Here is a 22,576-nt window from a genome sequence, read left to right on the forward strand (position 1 = left end):
GCTAACAATTGAATTTATAGGCATTACATTTCCTATACAAAGTGACACAGATTTCAAGCAAATAAACTCCAAACTCAGAACATGCTGTATAACAGAAATGGTGCTATGTAAGTTAGAGGCAAAAGAAAAATCACAGTTCCATTCAAAAAAATGCTGTGATACATACTCAAGGTTGTACACTTCAACTGATTAAATTTAATTTCTCATGTAGCATTTTAGTACACTCCAATTTCTATAAATATAAGCATATAGATTTACCCTTTGAAATATCTTTTTCTTGTACCATACTTTCATTTTGTCACATTGCTAAATTTTAATTTGATATCAGAATAGTATTTATTAACACTTCTACTAAGGATGCTGAAAGATACCTACAGCAGACTACTCACTAGGAAGCCAGAGGCTGCATTTTTCTTACAGTAATGGTCAAACCACTGCTCTGTTCAGCTCTGGTGACCAGACGTTAAAATAAAGATTACTGAATTTGGAAAGTGTGCACCAATGATGGTTCGTAATCTGGGAATGATGCCTTGTAATGAAACATTAAGTGGAGGCCAGTGTCCTTCAAGAAGGTTAGACGTGACTTGACCTTGTCTCTCCAGATAATAATCTATACTCTGCTAAAAGAGTCTATTACCAATGTCTTTCATTTGGCAGTGCAAGCATTAACGAATCCAGGTAGCTGAGATGTGGAGGCAGCAATATCCAAACTGGAAGTACGAGCAAATTTTACCACTAATGCCAGCTATTACTGAAACAGCTAAGAAATTAACAAATAACTTTAATCATACTGAATTGTCTTCTCTATTTTTTGATGCAGTCCCATAAAGGCAGGCCATCCATGACAACAGTATTTTAAAGTCAGTAAAAAAAGGTCAGCCGGCCACCAAACTGTCTGATCTCAAATGTAGTAGTGTGATTCCTACCCCCTAAGAAAGACATAAATTGAGTTTCTGAAGCCCAGTTGCCACTACGTATCAGTAGCCACAACCTTATCAGTGAAGTTAATACTAGTGCAAGGCGACATATAAAATCCCTCCTGATTTTTTCTGACACATTTACTAGCTATAAATGAACAGGAAAGATAAGATACCTAAAATTTTAGAAGTTTAAGGCTGTAATAATGACTTAGGTTAACTGCAGTTTGTTGCACTTATTTATGAAAAGCTGAAGTAAAAATGAAGCAGAAGAATATATTTAATAACAGTTACGTTTCATCAATACTCCTCTTCATCCTTCACCTAGCTCTGGAAATAGGCATTGCTGGGTGCATACTGGAAGAATGTCCAAGACACTGACTTAAATGATCTGTCTAAAAGGTCACATAGTACTTGTTCAAATGAGACAATAGTTATGCCTTTGAAAAATCAGATGTCATCTGGCACTATTATGCCCATGAGCATCCTGTTTGCTACACATACCCACAAGAAAGTGTGCAGGACTTCATTACCATGCTGTGCAAATTGTGCATTACCTTTATTTTTTCCATTTATCACAGAGTCCTCATATCTCCATGTACAAGGGATTTGCTAATAGGTAATCTGCTGCATACTGCAGTTAAGCAATTGTAAACAAAATACGAATCAACTAACATTCACTGTAAATATTCTGCAATTCCTCCTTTGCCATTTTTATCTGAATAGCAAATTTTGATTCTGCAATTAAACACCAGGACACAAAATTTGAAAGGCTCTCCCAGGCTGTCTCTTCCAAATAGCTCAGACTGGTTGGCTGTTTCCAAGCTAAATTTATCTTTATTCCACTTATGTAAGTACCAGCTTTATCCTTTTCTTCCCCTCCCAAGTTTGCTTCCTGCAGTAATTCTGAAGAGATGTTATATCTCCTCTCACCATCCGCTTTATTACACTAAGCAAGCCAAGTTGTCTTGGCCCTTAGTAAGAAATGTCCTTTCTCCTCCATTGTCCCTGAACTCAGTCCAAGAAAAATGTGGTCGCTCTGTACCATGGAGACCAGAACTGTACAAAGTATTCCAGAAAAGATGCAACTACAGCCTCATTGGTCACATGCCTAGTACACTGAGAAATTTTCTTTTCCCCTCTTCACTAACCAGTGAGATGCCATTTAACAGCAAATACTTTTGCTATTAATCTCTACATGAGGGACCTCTTTGCTCATTTTTGGGCCATTCCATTTCACTGAAAATCAGTTCTGTGCTGCTCAAGGTCATCCAGCTTGCCTCTCTGATACTCTGATTTTCCCATTCACGAGCAATGCACTTCAGCACTGTGTGTGCTGTAAAAGCCATTAAAATGCTACTCTGCAGGTTGTACTTTGGTCCCTAAGACGTCCCAGAAATAAAACTGACCATAAGACCAATCTTTCAGAAACTCCCATTAGCGAGCTGTCCCTGGCTGGATACTCCCTTCTGCATTACAAGACACTGCCTTCCCTTTGACTGCCTCATGCCATCCTCTCCAGCACAAGGGACTGTTTCCTGCATGACACTGGGTGAGATGTTCCTCTGAAGAGCAACTATATTTGCTGGACAGCATTTCCTTCCATTCCAGGCTATCCTTCAGTCTGGAAAGAGTTTCTTTGATAAAGAGATGTGGAGTTTTTTTCTGGTTTCCTGCATCCTTAACCACCTTTTTTACTGACAAGTGCCCTGTAAGCGTTCTAGGTCGGACTTACAAGTGTGAAGGTGCCCTGGCCACTCTCCTGTCATTGATGCTTTAGGCTGCCACTGCATTCACCGTCTCCACGTGAGCCCTGGCTCACCTTACTGCAATCCAGGGATGCAATCCAGGTGCGTTAAGCTTTCACTGCATCTGCTCCCTATTCCCTTTCTACTCCTGTTGCGTATAAAGGAGACCTGCTTTCAGAAGTGACTCTTCGTGCCTTACGGTCTGCAGTGCCCATCCTTTGGCAGCAACAGTGGAGAGTTCTGAAGGCAACTGGGCTCCTTGCTCACCTTGGGTCCATGTCTAAGCACATCTGGGCCATGGTGGCATCCCCTTTTGCAGGGCTTTCTGGTCCCCCTGTGATACCCCATGCTGGCTCTGCCAGGGCAGCGGGGAACAAACATCCAGAGGGGTCCTGATCAGGGTGATGCTGCACATCAAAGTGGTGTCCAGGGCTGTCAGGTGGAAAAGAGCTTGGGAAGCGTGATCCCATGGGCCAAAAACTTGCTGTCAGGTCAGTGTCTAGTGCCCTTGTGAGGACTTCGGTGAACTTCTGCCATGCTGACTGGCAGGGTTTTGGAAGCAGCCTCCCTGGTAATAGGTGACTCTGCCCTGAGCAAAACTGAAGAAGCTGATACTTCACTTGCCCGGCAGTGTCTAGGTGGGCAAAAAACTCTTTCAGAGTTAACAGAAGGCAGTGACAGCTGGTTATTTCAGGTCCTCCTTCTTGGTGTGACTCATACCAAATGGGAATGTACTGAAAGGCCCCAGTACTAGGGATAGAAGGAAAAATATTATTGAGAGAAAACCTCCTAGGAACAAGGTATTAATTTTCTGACTTCTTTCCACTTGAGTTCTACACATACTTTATAGATTTAAACACGGTCCATAATCAGAGAAAAAAAATATTAACAAATACAGTGTAATTTAATTTAATATTCCAAGTTTTCCATTGTTCTACCAGGAGAATCTGCTAAGTGCTCCGACATGCACATTTAGATTTTCAGACGTGATTTGGGAGAAACATGAAAGAAATAATAGTAATAACGAAAAACTCTAATGCAGCTAAGCAAATTTAATTCTAAAGCTGAGGACACAATGTAGAAGGGTACTGGTAAGGGATATTAGCTACCCTAGCAGCAATCCCAGCCTATTGATTTTTTGGGAAGGATCCATTTGTTTTTGAGCTCTCTGACAGAGGATGCTGTTTAATTCTGCAGTATGCATGCAGCAGGAGCATGTGTTGTGTTTCACAGATAATGCAAAACAAAGCAATTTGTTCACCCTCCTGCTTTGACTGGAAGGCATTGCATTTTCTAGGACAACAAAAAAAGACTGCTATCCAAGCTTTCTAAGATGTACAATAATCATAAAAATAGCAAGGATACCTAATCTTTGAAGAATAAAAGAACCATTTTCTCTTCGCTTTTCCAGGTTTTTGATGTGATCAAAAGCAGTCGATTTACTGCACACAGCACAGGATACTGCTTATTGGGGATATAGTTTAACTTGAATTTCATCGAACAGCTAAATTAAGGAAAAAACCAAAGTATTTCAACTGAACTTCCAGACCCAGATCTACTCCTCAGAAACACCACTGCTGTTAAAGCTAAATACAAGTACCTTAGGAGCAGTTATGCTTCTCATTTCTCTTATGCATTATTTTACAAACACCAATTGTAAGTGACACCATGAATAAAGACCAGGTAAAAAACACATTTGCCACCTTTCTGTAAACAATCTAACTAAACGATGTTATCAGTTTTGGGAACAGCTTACCAAAAAATGGCCTTGAAAATCCTTCTAAACACCAAACTGAGGCCATAATCTCAGGACCAGAAAGGTGTGTACTGGGCCACGATTAGTGCATGACTTATTTTATTTGAATTCTGACTAAATACAAGCATAACCAAATAGACTAAGGATGTCTGTAGAATTATAATAGGCTAAATATTTTCAAGCAGTGAAAAATCAAGACAAGCAGTTTAATTCAGTTTTATACTAATGACCTGGAAAATGTCACAGAGAATTGAAGCTGGAAAAAAAATAAAAAGAAGTTGTAAACATCATTTAATACAAAGAAATATGGTAGGACTACCAGAGGTCAGAAGCAGTGGCAGGTAAGAAAAACAAGCTTTCACTGAAAAGAATGTAAGTGGAGAAAAAGGTACAAGCCATAAACTCCATCTGATGGCACACATGGACTCAGAAAGGAACTGGTACCAAGAGCCTTTATGGAAGAAAGATAAAACCCCAAGAAATTATTCTGAAATGTGACACAGTGGCACAGCATGGAGGGTGACTTACACCTGCACAAACAGATCTTCCCCAGGGCACAAGGAGATGCTCTCACCATACCAAGGGGACACCCACTACCACAAATCACCAAGAGGATGCCACATGACCACAAATTACCACCTCCCAGGGGGCCACAGGCACAGGTGGGGCCTCTCCTCACTGGCAGGCTTGTGTGAGCATTTGCATGTCTTCACTACCTTCCCATGAATGCAGAACAGGGTCATGGTCAGAAAAAACGTGACGTTTGTGTGCGCAAGCAGCTCTTCTGGAAACTGATGATGGTATTCTCCAGCTAACAGGCAAAGCCAGGTTTAACCTATGTGGGTGTGGTATCAGTATTGATAAAATTGCAGGAAGTAGGTACATACCCCATCTATGGAGACACCAAGCTGACACCAAACATCCTGGCCTTGCAATGCTGGTCTGCGCAGGCCAGATTTTTTGGCAGCCCACCTCCATCAGCAATGCAGGCTTATGAGGAGAAAACACAGGGAGAGTGCTCTCACACACTCTGGCAGAGACACTTTGCTCTGTGGTTCAAAAACTCTGAGTCTTTCCTGAACACCAGACAGCATTTTTAAAGTACCAAACGCACTGCTGTGTTTAGTTTCCACTGCTGGTTTTTAGTACAGCCCTCCTGGCCACCCTGTTCATCCCTGTCCAGGAATACCAGCCCTCCTGGGCAGCCACTGCACCAGCAGTAGGCCAGCACCCATGCAAGACTCCAGATTTCAGCAGGTGATATTACAAGCTTGTTGTCTCTGCTTTTAATCTATCCCTTAATGCACCTGGAAAATGTACCTGAACCAGCACTGAGCTAGCACTGTCAGCAGACAAAGTTGCTGCTAAGGTGGGAAAACAGTGTTTACTTTCACATATTTCTGATGGAGATAAATTATGTGTATAGAGAGCAGAGTGTCCTATTTTCCGCTGCCTTACATTATCTCCTCTGAGTTGGTTTTTTTGCTCTCTCTTCAGAGTTTAATAATGCCAATTTTTCTGTATAAACTCATGCATATGCAAAAAGAGGTGGAAGGCCTGAATAAGAACATGACTGATACATCCAGGTTCTTTCCTAACCATCAGCGTAAGATAAGCACACAAGACTTTGTGTACACCGCGCCTGCTGAGAGGACAGGCAGCTCAGAGCTAATACACACATGTAAATACAATGCACATTCTGAAATAGGATCTCATTTCCAGTCAGGCACAAAAGTTTCAGCTCATCTGTAGTGTTTGGTTTAGCTTCCCATACCTACACAGCATTCCCAATTTCTCTTTACGTGTAGAGAAAGCAAAGTTTTCAGCAGCTTATTTCCATCACTAGCAGCTTCTTCAGCATTCAACACAAACCACACAGAGCAGTCAGACTACTTGTCCTCATGGTGCCCAGGTTCTTTCAAGAATTTTTTTTTTGGTTTCAAGTTTATTGGCCAGACCTTGGTGTGAGATAAATATTTGCGGTCCCAAGGTGGTTTATTTTATTCTGCCCTACAGCAGTGGAAAAATTAGCCTCATACTTTCTAAGCTGTTTTCTCAAGTTTCAGGGTTTTTTTGTTATTTTCATTTTTCTTTCCTCAAAGATAAAATTCTTTTTCAAACTTACCCATAAGCCTGCAAACAATGAATCCCAGGGCTCACAAATGCCATTATCTCTGTCACTCACAGTGTTGTGAGGAGAGATGAGAAAATGAAAGAAAAGACAACCTCCATGTAAGAACTTTTGGACTACATCTAAGTTAAGTGGTATAATGAGGTAGAGAGTGATCAGATACAGCATGACTCATGTCTTCAGACACAACTACTACCCTGCAAAACAGAATGGCCACAACAAACTGCACACTGGAAACAGCCCGAGGCCTGTGCTGGCTCCAAACTAGCCATGCTAAAAATGTGAATCATGCAAACAACCTTGTGCCTATGCCTTGGCTCATATCCACCCTGTTGAAAAGTCTCTACTGACAATTCTGGATACACAGACTTCCTTATCAGAGGGTCTGATCCTGGAAGAGCTTGCATTTATGCTTCATTTATATCATTGATGGCCGGACAACAATGGTGCCTAGAATCAGGAACACATAATGAGACAACGTGGTGCCTAATTCCTACAGTCTGAGGAAGAGTTTCAATACTGTTTTTTACAAAATATGACCTACGAAATACATTAAGACACAAATATTGATTAAAAGGAAGCATTTTTATAGCTGCCAAGATCAGAAGCATTATTAAAAAAAAAGGCTCCTTCACGTTAAGAAAGGGACCTGGAAAATAAGCTTTATCTGCCACAAAACACCATTTTGTACAATTAAACTATATTCCCAAACAACAACTATTAAAATGAAAAAAACTCCTGTTGTTACGTGCGGAGGGCTGTGAGCCCTTGGCACAAGAGCCCTCTGCAATCCCGAGGAGAAGAGAGACCTGAGCGCAAACAGACTCTCCCCAGAGATAAGCAACCTTCCTCTGGGTCATGGTGACAAAGTGAACCACCCCCACCATGCCTTGTTTCTCTATGCTAATAGCCTGTACCCGGCGGGCTAATTGGTTTCTACTCCACCCCCTGCCTTTCCCAGAAAAAGCCCCTGTTTCTGCCCCTCAGGAGGGAGTCTTTGTCCCTGGCCTTCCCTTTACAGGGGCTGCCGGGCAATAAAAGCCACCTCTGTGAAATTGCCAAACGGGGCTCCTGCCTCTCTGTCCCCGAGTTTGCCGTGGGTGATTTCACAAAGAGCTGATATCACTTGTAGTAGAGAAGTTGCTACACTTGCTGGAATCCCCTGCTGCCCAGGGAGGCCTGCCACCGCCCCTGCAAGAGTTGTTCTTTGCAGGATGCTCTCTAGGAAGGTCGCGGCACATCGGTGCTGACCAGCATCGGACCCCCTGTGATAGTTACGGGTCACAGAAAAATTGGATGTTATTTGATTCTGCTGAAAATGATCTAACAGGAAGATACACTAATTCCAGGAACCTAAAAACTATTTTTTGCTTTCATTGCTACAGATGAGTTGCAAAATCTGACCCTGGGCTGGAGGAGGTGTTCAGTTCAGTAGCACAAAGCTCAGCACCATGCAGGCGGTTATTTTATATAACAGTGTCATTTAGCCAAGAATTTTCAAGTAAGATTTATCCTATCAAGTCTAAAAATAATAACTAAATATAATAATATTAAATTATAAATAAAATATAAGTAAAAATAATAACTAAAAATAATAACTGCAACTAATAAAAGATGTGTGTGAATATATACAAGTAAGGAAAGACCAAAACCACTCTGCCATGTCTGTCACCCACTTTATTATGAAGACATGCATGGACTTTATCAAGTGCTCAGAGCAAAACAGAAGGTTCTAAATTTAATAAAGGTGTATGCATAGAAAACACAAGTACGATTTACACAGCACCGTGACTGTCTTTGGAAATGTGTGTAGAGTGTGAAGGTTATTGAAGTCAGAACCCCTGCGCTGAGCAAACAACAGCAGCAGCCTGTGAGCAAACCAGCTTCCCCAGCAGGGAGGAAGGATGACCTGTGCCTGGGGCTACAGAGTCAGAATAAAACTAAGAATTGTTAAAAGGAAGTGTAGAGATCCCACGAGCTCCAGTCATCATGCCACCTAAGAAGGAGGGGAGGGATGAGAATAGTGACAAGCTTTCTCACACCCACCAGACCAGTGGCTCAGTGTGGTCTGAAGCTGATTTTTGTTCTTCCACCGTCTTGGTCTGGAATCTGGGATTGTTGTTCTCCATTTTGTAGACATGCAATTTCTTACACTAAAGAGGATCTCAGGTAAATGTGGCAGGCACAGGAAAAGTGAACATCCAAATAAAACAGCACAGCAGACAAACCCCTTTGTTCACTCTTGGTTTAGCCACACAGCCCACCCTGCTGGCACAGTGTCCCAGACCGGAAGCTGGAACACCACCATCTGCTTCTGTACTGTCTTTTAGAACTTAATCTCATGGCATTTTACAATTGTGCCTGTCTTTGAGGTGGCAAGGTCTCAGGCTATAAGAAGGTGTCAGGGCAAGCAGTGGTGGAGCCTGGCCTGGAAGCCAGCACCCTCCCTGAGGTCACAATGCTGCATCCAAACCCATGGACAATGCAACTGCAGGCCCAACCATCTTTGCTGAGGACATGCAAAAATCACTGATATTATCATAACCCAGCACAAAGAAAGTTTGCTGTGAAAAGAAGCAACCTAATGTGTTTTTAAATTACATGCTGGATAGAAGGAGGAGTCTAGGAAACCTGGGAGCCCATAGATGGACTGAGCTGACAAAAGAAAATCCATTGAAAGACACATTCGCAGTGTTAGGGCAGCCAGGCTGGCAACTGTCATACAGACCTGCCTAAGCAGGTTACCCTGGCAGGTGACACTGATGCCAAAGTGATTTTTGGCAACACCACCACCCATAAAACAGCCCTGGTGATGCCTGAACTGCCAGACTTAGTTCCATTCACTACCACAGAGGCATTGTAAAAAGTTAGGAAAATATGGGGCAGTTTTGAAAAGAACATCAAAAACTCTGAGGGGATTGAATAGCCTGAATTTTTGGGTAAGATTAAAAGCTAAATATGGAGATCATTGCTTGACTAAGCAGAAAGCAAAGAAGTGTGAAAGTACACTGCAAATATCTGAAGGAGATATACACCCACAAAAAAAGAACAGACTTTATCATAAATCAGGAAGGAATATAATTGCAGGCAATGGTATGGCATTAAAAAAAAAAAGGGAAATTAAAACTTATTATGAAAGAAAAAATGTCTTTGCAACAGTGATTTATTAGTCCATGGTTAAATGTTCTGTATGCACTTGTTATATTTAAAAATTATACTAGAGATCATGCAATGAATTTACAATACAGAAAATTCCTCTCCTGAAGGAAAATTGACTGCATGACCTCCCATCAGAATTCTAGGTTTGTCTGCATCAGACATTACCAGGGGAAAAAAAGCGCCTAAATTTAGATTCAGTAATCTTAAAACAATCAGTATCATCTGATCCAGACATGTAAGCAGTTTACAGCAGTTACAGCTGTTGCAACAAACAAGGCAAAGATTTATTATGTAAGCAATTAAACACCCATTACACACAATGCATTGAAAATGCAACTGCATTCCTTGCCAAGAATGACAAAAACACATTGAACAGTGCTAAGGTTGAAACAAACCCTGCAACCCAAACTTGGCTGGAACAGTACAAGAGCAGGATTGTGCTACCAGGCTTTGCAAGGTGCTGACACACAGTCAAATAAATAGCATTGGAGGAGTACAGAACATGAAGTTGTGCCTTGGAGACCCTCTCTACACACAAGGCTGTGAAGACACGCAATCCTTGTTTTGATTTAACAGACAACTTGCAACCAACACCTGCTGTGATGGGTTTTCACAAGTTCCTCAGTGCAGGTTGGAGGTCTAGCATGTTTCAATGCACCATACCACTTCTGGTATTTTCTTCTGACAGACTTCCAGAGGAAGCAGACTGACTTCCTACTCTTCTCCAACGCAGTTGGTACACTTAAATCAAGCTGTGCACCTTCATCTTTTGTACAAAATCTAGAGCAGAGGCTGCTCAACAGCAACAGCGCCTGGGAAGAACAGGCCATTCATTTCCTCTTCCCTTGTGGCCACAGTAGTAGGTCAGATTAGTCCTGCCACATTAACCAGGAGGAGTTAATTAACACCTCTTTGCAGCATTGCAGGACAATGTGCTCAATTAAACTTTTTACAGAATCAAGCATGGCATCTCTCTTCTCCCAACAAATCTGACATTTTAACTAAATTTTTAGAAAACACCTTCCAAATTTACCAAACCAAAATAAGTTCTTCATATATTATGATCATTTCACATATTAACATTCTTCAACTGTTGCTGAAGTGGAAGTAAAGGACAGAATATGGATTTACAGAGACAGCATTATATCCTCAAGTCAACAGTCTAAAACAGTCCCACTTTTCAAACAAACAGCTAATGTAATCTACAGGTTAATGAGTGCTGTTAAAAAAGTTTGACAGTGTAAACTCACCTCATGTTCATGCATACTGATGTGTTGTTGAGGGTTAACTTAGGGGAGAATGGTTGGATTTAACCCTCCTCTTTAGTGCAGATGCAAGAGAGGATCACACGTCAGCAGCACTGTTTGGGTGTTTATGGCAGGCTCAGTTTGCTACTGCATTTGCCATCTCTCCTTCTGGTGTCTTCCTAATGGTCAATTCCAAGCAGACAAATTAGCTATGAGGTCTCTGTCTTCTAACAGGAACTGCATTAAAGCTGTGACTGGTGTCTCTTGTACGGTGTCAAAACACCAGGTCCAAGCTACTTATATTTTCTGTTTGTTTGCACAGACATGGGAAGCAAAGTCAGGGAATGGGGTGGCCTTTGCCCTCTCCCAGGTTATGCTCATTATGGCACATAAAATGTACACTTCTATTTCATGCATTATGATTTTTGGTGGTTGGATCCATCCTAACTTTCTGCTACCAATGCATATTTAATGTTAATTAAAATATTTCTTTACAGATACCATGAGAAAGCTGTCCAACACACGTGGTAAGTAGAATTATGGGTTTTAACACTGAAAAGCTCTAAAAAAAGTCTTAAGTATCAAATTTTTTTTTAAAACTGACTGATTTGCCCAGAGTAGTCTTAATACAAAATACCTTGAATACCTTTCATCCATTTTCTAACCACAATTCATTCTCAAGACTTCCAGACTGTTAGGAATCATTGATTTGTTTCCCTAATTAAAACAACTAGGTAAGATTTTCCCAAGTTTGGAAATGGGTTTAATTTCTTACTTGTCCAATAGAACAATTTTGCCACACACCAGTATTGTGAACTCTGGCTCACTGGAAGACTATTTGTTGTGTAATCTGTATTTTTGTTTAACAGAGATTGCTTGACTGTAACTGACATATGAAGAACAGGGAAAAAAATTAGCTTTCATATAGAACTTTTTTATATATCCAGATCTATTATGAGTAAAACATGACTATGAACCAGGAAGCAACATGGGCACATGTCCTGGTTTCAGCTAGGCTACAGTTAATTTCTTCTCAGTAGCTGTTACGGTGCTGAGTTTTGGATTCAGAAAGAGAATGGTGTTAATAACACACAGATTCAGGTTTTCACTAAGTCGTGTTTGTCCTAAGTCAAGAACTCTTTTTTCCCTCCTAGTCTCATGCTCTGCCAGTGAGGAGGCATGCAAAAGAAACTGGAATGGAGATGGGACAGGTGACCTGAACAGACCACACTTTTTGTTTCCTTTTTGTTATCATCATTATTATTGTATTTTACTTTATTTTCAATTATTAAACTGTTCCTATCTCAACATACAAGTTTTACTTCGATCCTCCTCCCCATTCCACCAGGGCAGCAGGGTGGAGAGAGGAGGCGGGTGAGTGAGCAGCTGTGTGGCACTTAATTTCAATCTGGGCTTAAACCACAACAGCACGAAAGCTAACAAGACAGACAATTCATCATGAATCTTCATACATGCCCTCACTTAGTCAAGTACAGTGGCAAGATCATGGCCAGTTGCTATGATACCGTGGCTCCCTTCATTCAGTTAAAACACTGAAGTCACTATTCTGCCAGTGTTACACACTTCCCAACAACTGCAACATCCCTGTGGCTCTTACCGGCTACTCTTACATGCTATGATCCCATTGCTAATATGATTGTGTGCTTCTTGGAATTTGCATCTTCAAGTTTGCTTCTGCTGTATTTTTCAAGAAATCATGTTCATACTGAATGAGGCTTTTGAGTCTCTGATTTTTTTTTTCTAACATGGGTAAGTAGCCTTCTTGTACTGCACATGATGATCTTTTCCTTTTCCTGTTGGTGTCTTTTGTACATCTAACTTATCTTGGAAAAGTGGAAATTTCCTCTGGGTCACTAATTTCCTTAGGAATTCTTTAAACAAGTAAGTTCTGACTGCAGGAAATGCAGTCCTTCAAAATCTAAAGCTGTCCTAAATGAACAATGCCTCTAAGTCTTGTTAGTATCAATTATTTGAGACAGGATACTGGATTTGAAAATAACACACTTGTGTTTGTACAATCCTTTGAAGGTGTAAAGTGCTGCATTTCCTTGCCCTTGGCCAATGCCACGAGTTTGGTGAATTCTCATCCAGTGTATAGCACGTGGCTGGAGTTAAGATGCAGCATTTTCAGCAGGAATTGGACATTAACAGGACTGCTGTTATGTTAAGACAGATCGTTGACAACATCCTGCAAAGAAGCCACACTTTAACTGAGCTGTCAACAAATCAAGGACAGAGCAGAGCAAATGGCCAGTTCTCCCTCATGCTGTTCAAACAACAAAACTGCCAGGAACAGATGCTTGCAGCTGAGAAAACATAGGCATTAAGGTCTATTTTCCTTTCTGATTAAAACAATTGTTTTATCAGTTGAAGTCTGACAGCTTCCAGGAGCTTCTGTGTGCTTAAATGGTCCCACTGCTTCTGGTTCCGGTATCTTCCTTGCAAGAAGGTCTGTATTTCCCTGGCCATAACTCAATTCCTCAGTCATGTTCCCAGTTGACTCTTTTCACTTTTGAAATATATTCAAATCCAGTCCTCAAGTTCACAGTCAGAGGTTTTGCCAAAAGAGGCTGATCTAGTGAAATGGTCTTACTTTTGTCTTGCTTTCTACCTGATCCATACCTGCCCTCCCTCCTTTCCTGGACACAGTCTTTCTTATTTCAAGTCCACTGCCTCTTTAAAATCTCCCATTCATTTTCCTCTTTTCCTTCCTAACCATGCTGCCATGACTCTTCTCGTTTACACAGATCATTATTTCCCTTCATTACCTTGCTAAAAATGTTTCCTTATTGCCATTCACCCTCTTGAGTCCAACTGAAACTGCACTCATGTGACTGTAACAAACAATTGACATGTGGATGCCTTCCTAGTAGAGAGGGAAGGCTCCTTCTATCATGATGTGCTTGCCAAGTTCGATATTGTTAGTCACAGCCTCTCCGCCCTTTGGTTTTGTAATTTTCCCTTTCACTTTCAAGAATATTTGCTTGTCTGGGGCTTCACCTGCCTCTCTGACCATGATATTTTGGTGTTTCTGCTGCCTTCTCTCTCTCTGTGGACTTGACTCTTCTACTATGTGTGTTTGCCTTACCCACAAAAACCTTTATTTCTGATCTTGGACTACACTTAACTGTCCTCCTTTGTCTTTGCTGCTGCCACTGTTTCGTTGCCATTCCTGGATGACCCTATATTAGTCCTTCCCTCTAGTACTTGTAGCATCCTCTAATGCTAAGCTGATAGGTGATTCCTCTTCTCCCTGAAATCTCTGCATTTTGAATGGCTTTTGAAATTAAGACACAAGACAGGGAAACTCCTAACGAAGTTTAAAATTTGGACAGTCACATAGCAGAAGGATTGGGGCCAATCTTTGTGTCTGAGACAAGAGCAAGCATGGAAGGGGCCTCAGACCTTCAGAAGAGACCTGCCAAGAGAAGGACTACGTTAAGACCACAGTCTAGGGAACAGTGGGGGACAATGCAATCTGGGACAACTGACTGTGAAGAGCTGGGTCACGTCAGGTTTGGCTGCTCTGGCTGCAGCCCTCAGGCTTCCTGTGACTCATATGCTGCCTTCAGCTGGTGCATCTCAGACTTGAAAATCTGCAAGTTTTCTCACCCTGGAGGAAAAGAGATTGGGTGGACAAGACTTAGGAGTTAGGCAGTAAACATTCAGGGTTTTGGAAAGTGTGACAGGATGCTGAAGGGAGAAAAAGCTCTTGGTTTGATGCAAATGTAGGAGTGAATCTTTTAATTAGAAACTTTGGCTGCCCCTGCAGCAGCCAATGCTGCCTGTGAAACTGACCATCCAGACATGCCTTCTAAACCCAAGAACACCCTTTCCTTATTGCCAAGCTGACTCCCACTTTCACTTTTTTTTGTATCCTTCACTATCTTTTGTTCTGCTCTGAGTGCTGGGAGAACCAAAATGTGCCTGCCTTACCACACTGCTTTGCTTGTCTAACACACCATCTTCCTTTCTTCCTCAAACTTTGCTGAAGGACAGATTAGGTCCTGTGAATTGAGCAGAAGCTTGAGGATTGCTGGATTCTCAGGCACCCCTTATTAAATGGAAAGCATTCCTCCTTCCCATATAAAATTACTCTGAGATACTCCATGTCTCAAGATGCACCGAGGTGTACTATCCCTTTTTAACGTGCTGTCATTTTATGTTGCTGTTTAAAAATTTTAACACCTTTCAAAGTAAAAAAAAAAAAAAAAAAAATTGTGCATAGATAATCTCCTGAATTCCCTGCTTATGTGAAGTTGGAGAAGCAATGTTAAAAATTTTGAGCAGGTTTTATCTAATTAGAAGCTAGGACCTAATTACTTCTCTCCTGAAAGATAAGCCTCTGGCAGATAATTTTATGAGGATAGTATGCCTTGAGCAAAACAGAAAATAGTTTTCTGTCAGAACTTAAGAAAATAGAAGGTTCATCACTACGCGTTTTGCACATGGGTTGTATTTATAAAAAAATCTTTGCTGTCTAGCATAGACAGGCAATCAAAACTGAAATCACAGAAAGCAGAAGAACTGATAAAAGGTCCCTGATTAATTTCTTCTTTCTTCATCATGAGATCTATTTCATGTTCCACCCCTTTATTAACCAAGACATACCACTCCACCCCATTCCTTTCCTTATGTACTCCCAGCAATTTACTGGATTCCTTCTGTGGGTTATATACTAGAAAGGAAAGTATAGATGCACTATTATCACTCCTGGTGTCACATGAGATATATGACATGGAGTTTTAGGCAGAATATTTTGTCCCAGATATATAAATGAATTATCTATCTATTCTGTGAAAGAAGTGACAAGCTAAACCAGAAGCACAGCAGCAGACTGATGCAGCTTCCAGACTGGCTTCAGCTTAGAATTAATCATTCCGTATGATATTTATGAATCTGTATTCCCACTGGTGAAACTTTTTGTGATCCTGTTAACTCTTAAGAGCATTTATTTATTGACTTATTTTAAAAACCCCTTAAGCCTGCTGCTGCACTACTTGCGCAGACAAGTCTAGTAAAATACAGGGAACCAGTCGCTTAATTCAGAGTGATAGCAGTGAGTGCAAGTATCAGGATCAGGTTCATATTTTTCCCATTTTCATTTTCTGATTGGTCTTCCAATTTTGTTTGTTCTCTTCTGAACTTAACAGGCAAGTATCAAACAGTTTAAGCCTAGAATTTGAGCAAACTTTGACTGGTCAATATTCTTTGCATGGGAAAGTAATTGCATTTTATTGTGGTGTCTTACCCCTGTTTGTGACTAATGCTCTCTTTTTGATCATATGAGTGGTGACCTATATACAGGGTGTTGAGCAGAAAACTATTTTCCTGTAAAATTCCAAATATGGATCCAAACTCAAAATTCCTCGCTCCTCCATTCCATTAATTTCTTTATGGCTCCCTCATCCAAAAAGCTTCATTTTAAACAAGGCAAAATTATTTCGGATTTAACACATTGATACATATTTTGACACCTAAGCTTATCTTGGAACAAATGCTCTTATGTTCCCCTGTTTAATACCACGTGTATGTGTATGTATGTAAAAAGACATATATGTAAACTTATATCTTTATATATATATGCATGTTTATAAAAGTGCATATACATATGTTCCTAGCTTTTTGGTAGCCTTTGTCCCCAATAATGATTTTAGTCAAAAGTTCCAAAATATGGATTTCATTTAGGATTAACTGAATAATCAGTAAAGCAATAGCAATTTACTGTTATAAATGTATAATAAATAAGTGCCTTTTACAATAAACTTAAAATAATGTTTGTAATTAGCAAATGGAATCCAACATTTTCTATCTGTCTCATTAAAATGGAATTAGGTGAAGAGTTGAGAATTTTAATTCAAAACATTCACCTTTATTGTTGAAACATGTTCCTGAATGAGTTCCTAGACGATTTCACTAAATGCCCGTGCAAATGAAGTTGTAAAACATGGGATCCAATCTTGTTAACACTCCCTTCCAGAATTATGACATTGGAAAAACTTCAGAAGGAAAAAGGGAAATATATGAAATGATTATTTATCTTCCTCTGTTTCATGTATTTCTACACTGTTGTGAATAATTATGTCCTTAGAGTAAAAAATAATATAACAACCACAAAAAAATACTAGAATACCTCAGTGCCTTCTATAATACAATTTAATGTTTCTACAGCAACTCAATCAAGAAAAGCATGAAAAAAGTACCAAGAAATAATGGCTTTAAGTGATAATGATAGGGAGGAATTTCAACCAAATTTGCAATCAAATGAGGCTCACGCATAATAGCTATCTAGGTCTTGCTCCAGACCATTTTTGCTCTACAGATCTGTGAAGCTTAAAGGAAAAGGCAATTTTTAAAGAGGTTCAAGGGAAACAATTTACTATGCAGATACCCAGACTAAGCCAACAAACTGCACAGTTACAACTGGGGGCTTTGAATGTGAAGTGTCCAGTGTAGAGACCAGACCCCAGCTGTACACACCCACCTCCTCCTGAACCAGCACAGAGGAGGAGGGACTTTTTCCGGAGAGGTTAGGACACTTTTGACTCCTAGGCAACTTGAGGTCAGCAGCGGAAAGCAGGACACACTCGACTCACTAACAAACTCCTGGAGTCAGGTCCACCCTGGAGCTCCCACTCCAGGGAGTGCTATAACTTTGTGAGAGAAGAGCAGATCTGGGACAGGCAGCTGGCCACAAGCACGCTGGACCTGTTCCGTGCCTTCACGACCACCATCACTGCTCCCCCTCCAGCTTTCCAAGTCCCTCAGACCCACAGAAGGGAGAGCAGAGGCAGAGGTGCCAAGACACAGGGGATGTGGGAAGAGAAGGAGGAAGAAGGTGGAGGGCAACAGCCTTGGCAAGCCGAAGTTGCTAAATGCTGTAACTAGATGGTCAGACTTTATTTCACAGATTTTTCTCCCCTGTCCCTGGTCCCTTATCTTATATTGGGACAGCTAAATATTCACATGTATACATATAGTTTTCAACCTTATACTGTTAAAGACCATCCTTGTATCTTTTTGTATTTTCCAGAATCAGTCTGAGTTTTAATCCCATTGAACCCTTTCATCTGACATGGGTTGTTTACTATCTATACCTTGTTTCAGAAGGGCAAATGTGCTACAAGTGATACAAATCTACTTTAATTATTCTCTAGATACAAATCTACTTTAATTATTCTCTAGAAAAATAATCCCCTTTTGTTTCTCTAAATGGTACTGAAATGTGAAGTTAATACAAAAACCGCAAGTACACAAAGATAATGAAGGATGTTTCTGCTAAGCTCTGTGGTGCATTATTTGTGCTTCATGTAGAGTGCTGAACTAAGTAAAAGCTTGATCTGCATCAAATGTAGTGAACTTCACTGACTTCCTTGAAGATTTATAAACAAGAGGCCAAGGAGTCAGGCTGCAAGGCTGCTTGGCTGCGTGAGTAACAGTGAGAAATTCCCCCAGTCATTCTGGCACGATGCACAGGAGATGGAGCTGATCAATAAATTCCAAATCACTTGCTTTATTTTCTCTGGAAAATTTTCAGTCTGGTATACAAATAAACAACTACCATGCAAATCCAAACTCCAAACATAAGAAAAAGCAAGGGAATTAAGAGATTTGCACGTATCTTGTGCACCATGTTCCAAGAAAGGCCCCAGAAGTAGCCCTTTGTTGAAGGTTACGAAGGGAAGGAAAAAAGGCAGTGTAAAGGTCCTTCATTTCATCTCATGCACAATACCATATGTTTTTGCATGCTTCATTAATGCTCCCTGGTTTACTGACTAGAAACACACTGAGTCCAACCTTCAGGGGTCAGCAGTGTTCAGCATAACTATGAACTGTGCTCTAGGCAACTGTGGGGACTATGGCATAAGGGCTGACTCTGCACAGTATTAATCCTGCAGTTTTAGGTTGGACAGTTTGGAATCTGAAAACCAGCTAAGTACAAATCATCCCCCATCTCACAAATACCACCAATAACCTGTACAGGGCTCTTCTCTGAAATAAAGAAGTATTTCATTCAGAGGGTGCACTTAGAGATTACTCTTGTAAATAGATTTTCTAGATTGCAAATTCTCTGTTTACTCATAGTTTTGAAATGAGATAAATACAGTAGCCTTTCCTGAGCTTTTTAGTGCAGAGAGTCCTGTGTCTTATGAGTGATAACATTCCTTTTTGAAAAGTCTAATACTATCTGCCTGTCTTTATGTTCTTTGGAATAAAACATGCTAAATTCAGCAGTGTTTCTGTGGCTGTGCTGAAATACAAACAGCATAAAGAAAGGCTGATGCTTCACTGTCTCATTTTTTATGCCCAGTGGTCTTTCATAGACTGTTCTGCCTGAATTTGAGTTTTAGTAGATTACCTTCAAATTAGAGCTCAGGACGTACTTACAATTTAATGCCTTATTCCACTGGAAGCCTAACAATTTAAATGCAAGGGAGCAAAATCTTTATAGTTTTGCTCTGTCTTGAGAATGTGCTGTTTATGAACTCTTTTTAGCATACACAGGCATACATGCATGCAAAGCCGAGAGGTGGAAGTGAAATGACTCAAACAATGACTCTTTCCTGTTACAACATTATTGCTATTCCAGGTTTTCTTATTCTTGTTAAAGGACAGTGGATTGAATGAAAAGGGAGCAAGAAGTGTGATGGATAGGAAAACGAAATTATGACAGTATAATAAATTAATGCTTACCATTTCCTGAGTGTTTGCAAAATCTGCCTCTTTCGAGCTACACTGCACCAAAAGCATTATAATATTAATCAGGACAATACAAAGGAATACATATTTGTATCAAAATCTACTTAAGAGTACTGAGCATTCCTGCTCCCTAAAAAGAAAACCAAAATAAAAAAAAAAAAAAAAGAGGAGGTTTTCATCTCGTTGAAACAGTACATGATACACTACTAATGCTTCTGCATATAGAGAGGTATGTTGACATCTGGTTAAAAATACAGTCTGAGCCTGCACATTGTCTTGCATGCAGAATTTTATTGCATGCAGAATAAACTACTCTTTATCTGAGAATCACAGCCATAACCCCTCAAGGTATTTTTATTTGACCTCAAATGAACATGAAAAAGGGGTTCACAGGGCAGCCATTTCTTTGCTATTTCTGCAGCATCTCTCAAGGCAGTGGCAGTGCAGTTTCAGCATAGAAAGTGTTAGTGCTTCTGAAACATGTTATTAGAGTAAATCTTGAACTGAACTTGACTTTATTTTATATTTAATGACATGATGGCAAAAGTACTTTGATCTGCATTAATGCAGTTGCTGGAATAAAATTACTTTCAGTCATTTAGTGTTTTGATACCACGGTTAGCTACACCATCCAGTCTTCAAGAACTGATGCTCTTTTACACTGCAATCTGTCTCTCACCCCTATTACCCCTAGGAGACTTACCACAAGAGAGTAACATATCTTGAATCCAGGTTTAGCCACAAAGTAGTCATCAGATTTGAAGGTTATCTTTATGTGATTTGTTCTTGATGTTATTCTTGGAGGTACTTCCTTGTGTCCGCACCACCGTCCTCGAATAACCGTGCTGGTCTCTGATACATCTTCCACTTCCACAAAGTCATACCTTAAAAAGAGTATGAAGAATTAGTTTTTGCTAACTTTGGTTACAGAGGGTGCTTGCAAATTTACAGGAGCACAGCTGGAGACACAAAGACAACTGTTCCCTGTTCTCCACTCCAAAACATCAGACTAAATATTACAAATGGTGGACACGCTCATGTGGCACAAAATAAACTAAGCTGCAAACTACTGCCTGAATGCTCAAATGACTGATTTCTGTGCTTCTGGAACATGACAGTATTTGCTACCACATTAAAACAGCAGTAAGAGGCACTTGCATGCGCTTAGTATACAGTAAGCATACACATTGCGTTTCATGTGGTGGGTAAATAATTTAGAGACCTGATAAAATATTATTTAAGGCAGGCTGCCCAACCTGAGCAGCTGCAAGCACTTGTGCACTTTCTGGTGGTTGCCCAGCTCCCTGCAGCAGCAGCCACAGGCTCCCGCCTGCTGTGTCAGTAGGAGGGCTAGAGCGGGGCAGCCACTGTGCCAGGAGCAAAGGGGGATGCTGGAGGGACACAGGGCAGTGCATGCTACCAAAAGGTGCTTTTTAGGACCTTCCTTGTAGGTGTCACATTGCTCCTGTAGTTGGTTTGGAAAGATTTATGTCTAGCTTTCAAGCAGGAAAGTATGCAGCTGCTCTGTGTGCTGCAGTGCGGAGTACAGTTATTAAGCTGGAGAGTAAAGAGGACAGAGAATACAGTTCTGATCTTACTAAATCTATGACAAAATGTCTCTCAATATCTTTGAAGCCAGAATTAGGCCCCACACATTGCAGCCAGAGAGGCAGAGGTGATTACAAGAGGGGCAGGTTGAGTGCCATCCTCACAGTACAGTTAAGCCTTAAAACTCTGGAGATCTTTATCAGGAATGTTTTCTATTATCAAAGCATCTGCTCCCTCCAAAGATGGAGTTCAGGACTGTTAAGTGATTCTTGCTAGCAACGCACTGCTTCCCACCCCCAGGTCTGTGGGCCAAGTACCCTCCTCCTTACCCAGTTGTGGGAGCTGAATAGCTCTGTAAATAACAGACCTGCTTTTCTTTTTCTGCTGAGAGCCCACGAGAAAAAACCCATAAGTACTATGTGGTTTGAGAATATCGACCCTGGTGCTTTTATATTCACCAGCCCCAAACTGCACAGAACAGAAAATAACACATCCACCGTGACCGAATCACTTAAACCTGCCCGAACTCTGCTGAAATATTATTTCTTTGTAACACACCAAAATTTAGCTCCAGGCAAGGGTAAACGTGTCTCAATCTCTCTCCACTATCCCCAGCTCCCAGTCCCTGGTGGTAACAGATGTAGTACCCAGCAGAGCTCCCAAGAATCCATTCCAACCCCCCGGGCAGCAAAAAACTTAATGCCTATTGCAACACAAGGGGTTGTTCAGCAGAAGATAACCTTGTAAGCTTTGGTGAAAGCTGTCCTGACTGGCCTCCCCACTTTTGGAAGCCCAGAAGCCAGACTAACTAGCAAAACCAGGGAAAATCCATGGACTTTTGAGATGGGCTTGTATCTCTTTCAACAGCAGAGGTTTTGCTGCAATGATCATGGAAGTAGGTGTATTCTCAGTTGCTTCTGTGCATCCAAGGAGCCTCAGAGGCTGGGTAATTTAATTGCTTTTCAGAATCATCTCTTATCAAGAGCCTGTGGAAATGCTAACAGCACTTCTAGAACATTCTGTAAGACCTTGAGTATTTCCTCTCCTTCTTCAGAAGCTGTGAAGAAATATAGCTCTGCTAAAATATACCTTTTCATTCCTCAGCCTGAATGAATTTCAATCAGTTCAGTCTTAATAGTATGCAAATTACAATAATTAGCATTAATGAAAAATCGAAAGAAAACACTAGGAATTTTCTGGAGAAAAAACTTAAGGTCAAAAGCAAATACAAAAGCAAGGTAAGGTGCAGAGGTCCTGAATTACTTGTTCAGTATGCCCAGCCTTCAAGCATATGCTCAGCTCTCGGCATTCATTTCAATTATAACAGTCCTGGCTGTCTCTCTAAAGCA

General features: G+C 40.7%; 1 protein-coding gene across 4 annotated transcripts in view; it reads right to left on the reverse strand.

Moving 5' to 3' along the window:
• PDGFD (platelet derived growth factor D) overlaps positions 1-22,576 on the reverse strand; it is a 144,281-nt gene that overhangs the window by 37,825 nt on the left and 83,880 nt on the right. For 2 of the 4 annotated variants that reach the window (XM_048294664.1, XM_048294663.1), the window contains exons 3-4: positions 20,383-20,563; positions 19,674-19,715 (exon numbers count right to left, since the gene is read on the reverse strand). In XM_048294664.1, coding sequence (XP_048150621.1) covers positions 19,674-19,715; positions 20,383-20,563 — 223 coding nt within the window. The remainder of the gene's footprint in view (positions 1-19,673; positions 19,716-20,382; positions 20,564-22,576) is intronic. The other 2 variants (XM_048294666.1, XM_048294665.1) reach the window with 1 other exon arrangement.

Source organism: Corvus hawaiiensis, chromosome 2 (assembly GCF_020740725.1).
Source record: "Corvus hawaiiensis isolate bCorHaw1 chromosome 2, bCorHaw1.pri.cur, whole genome shotgun sequence".
In the NCBI taxonomy this organism is placed as follows: domain Eukaryota; kingdom Metazoa; phylum Chordata; class Aves; order Passeriformes; family Corvidae; genus Corvus; species Corvus hawaiiensis.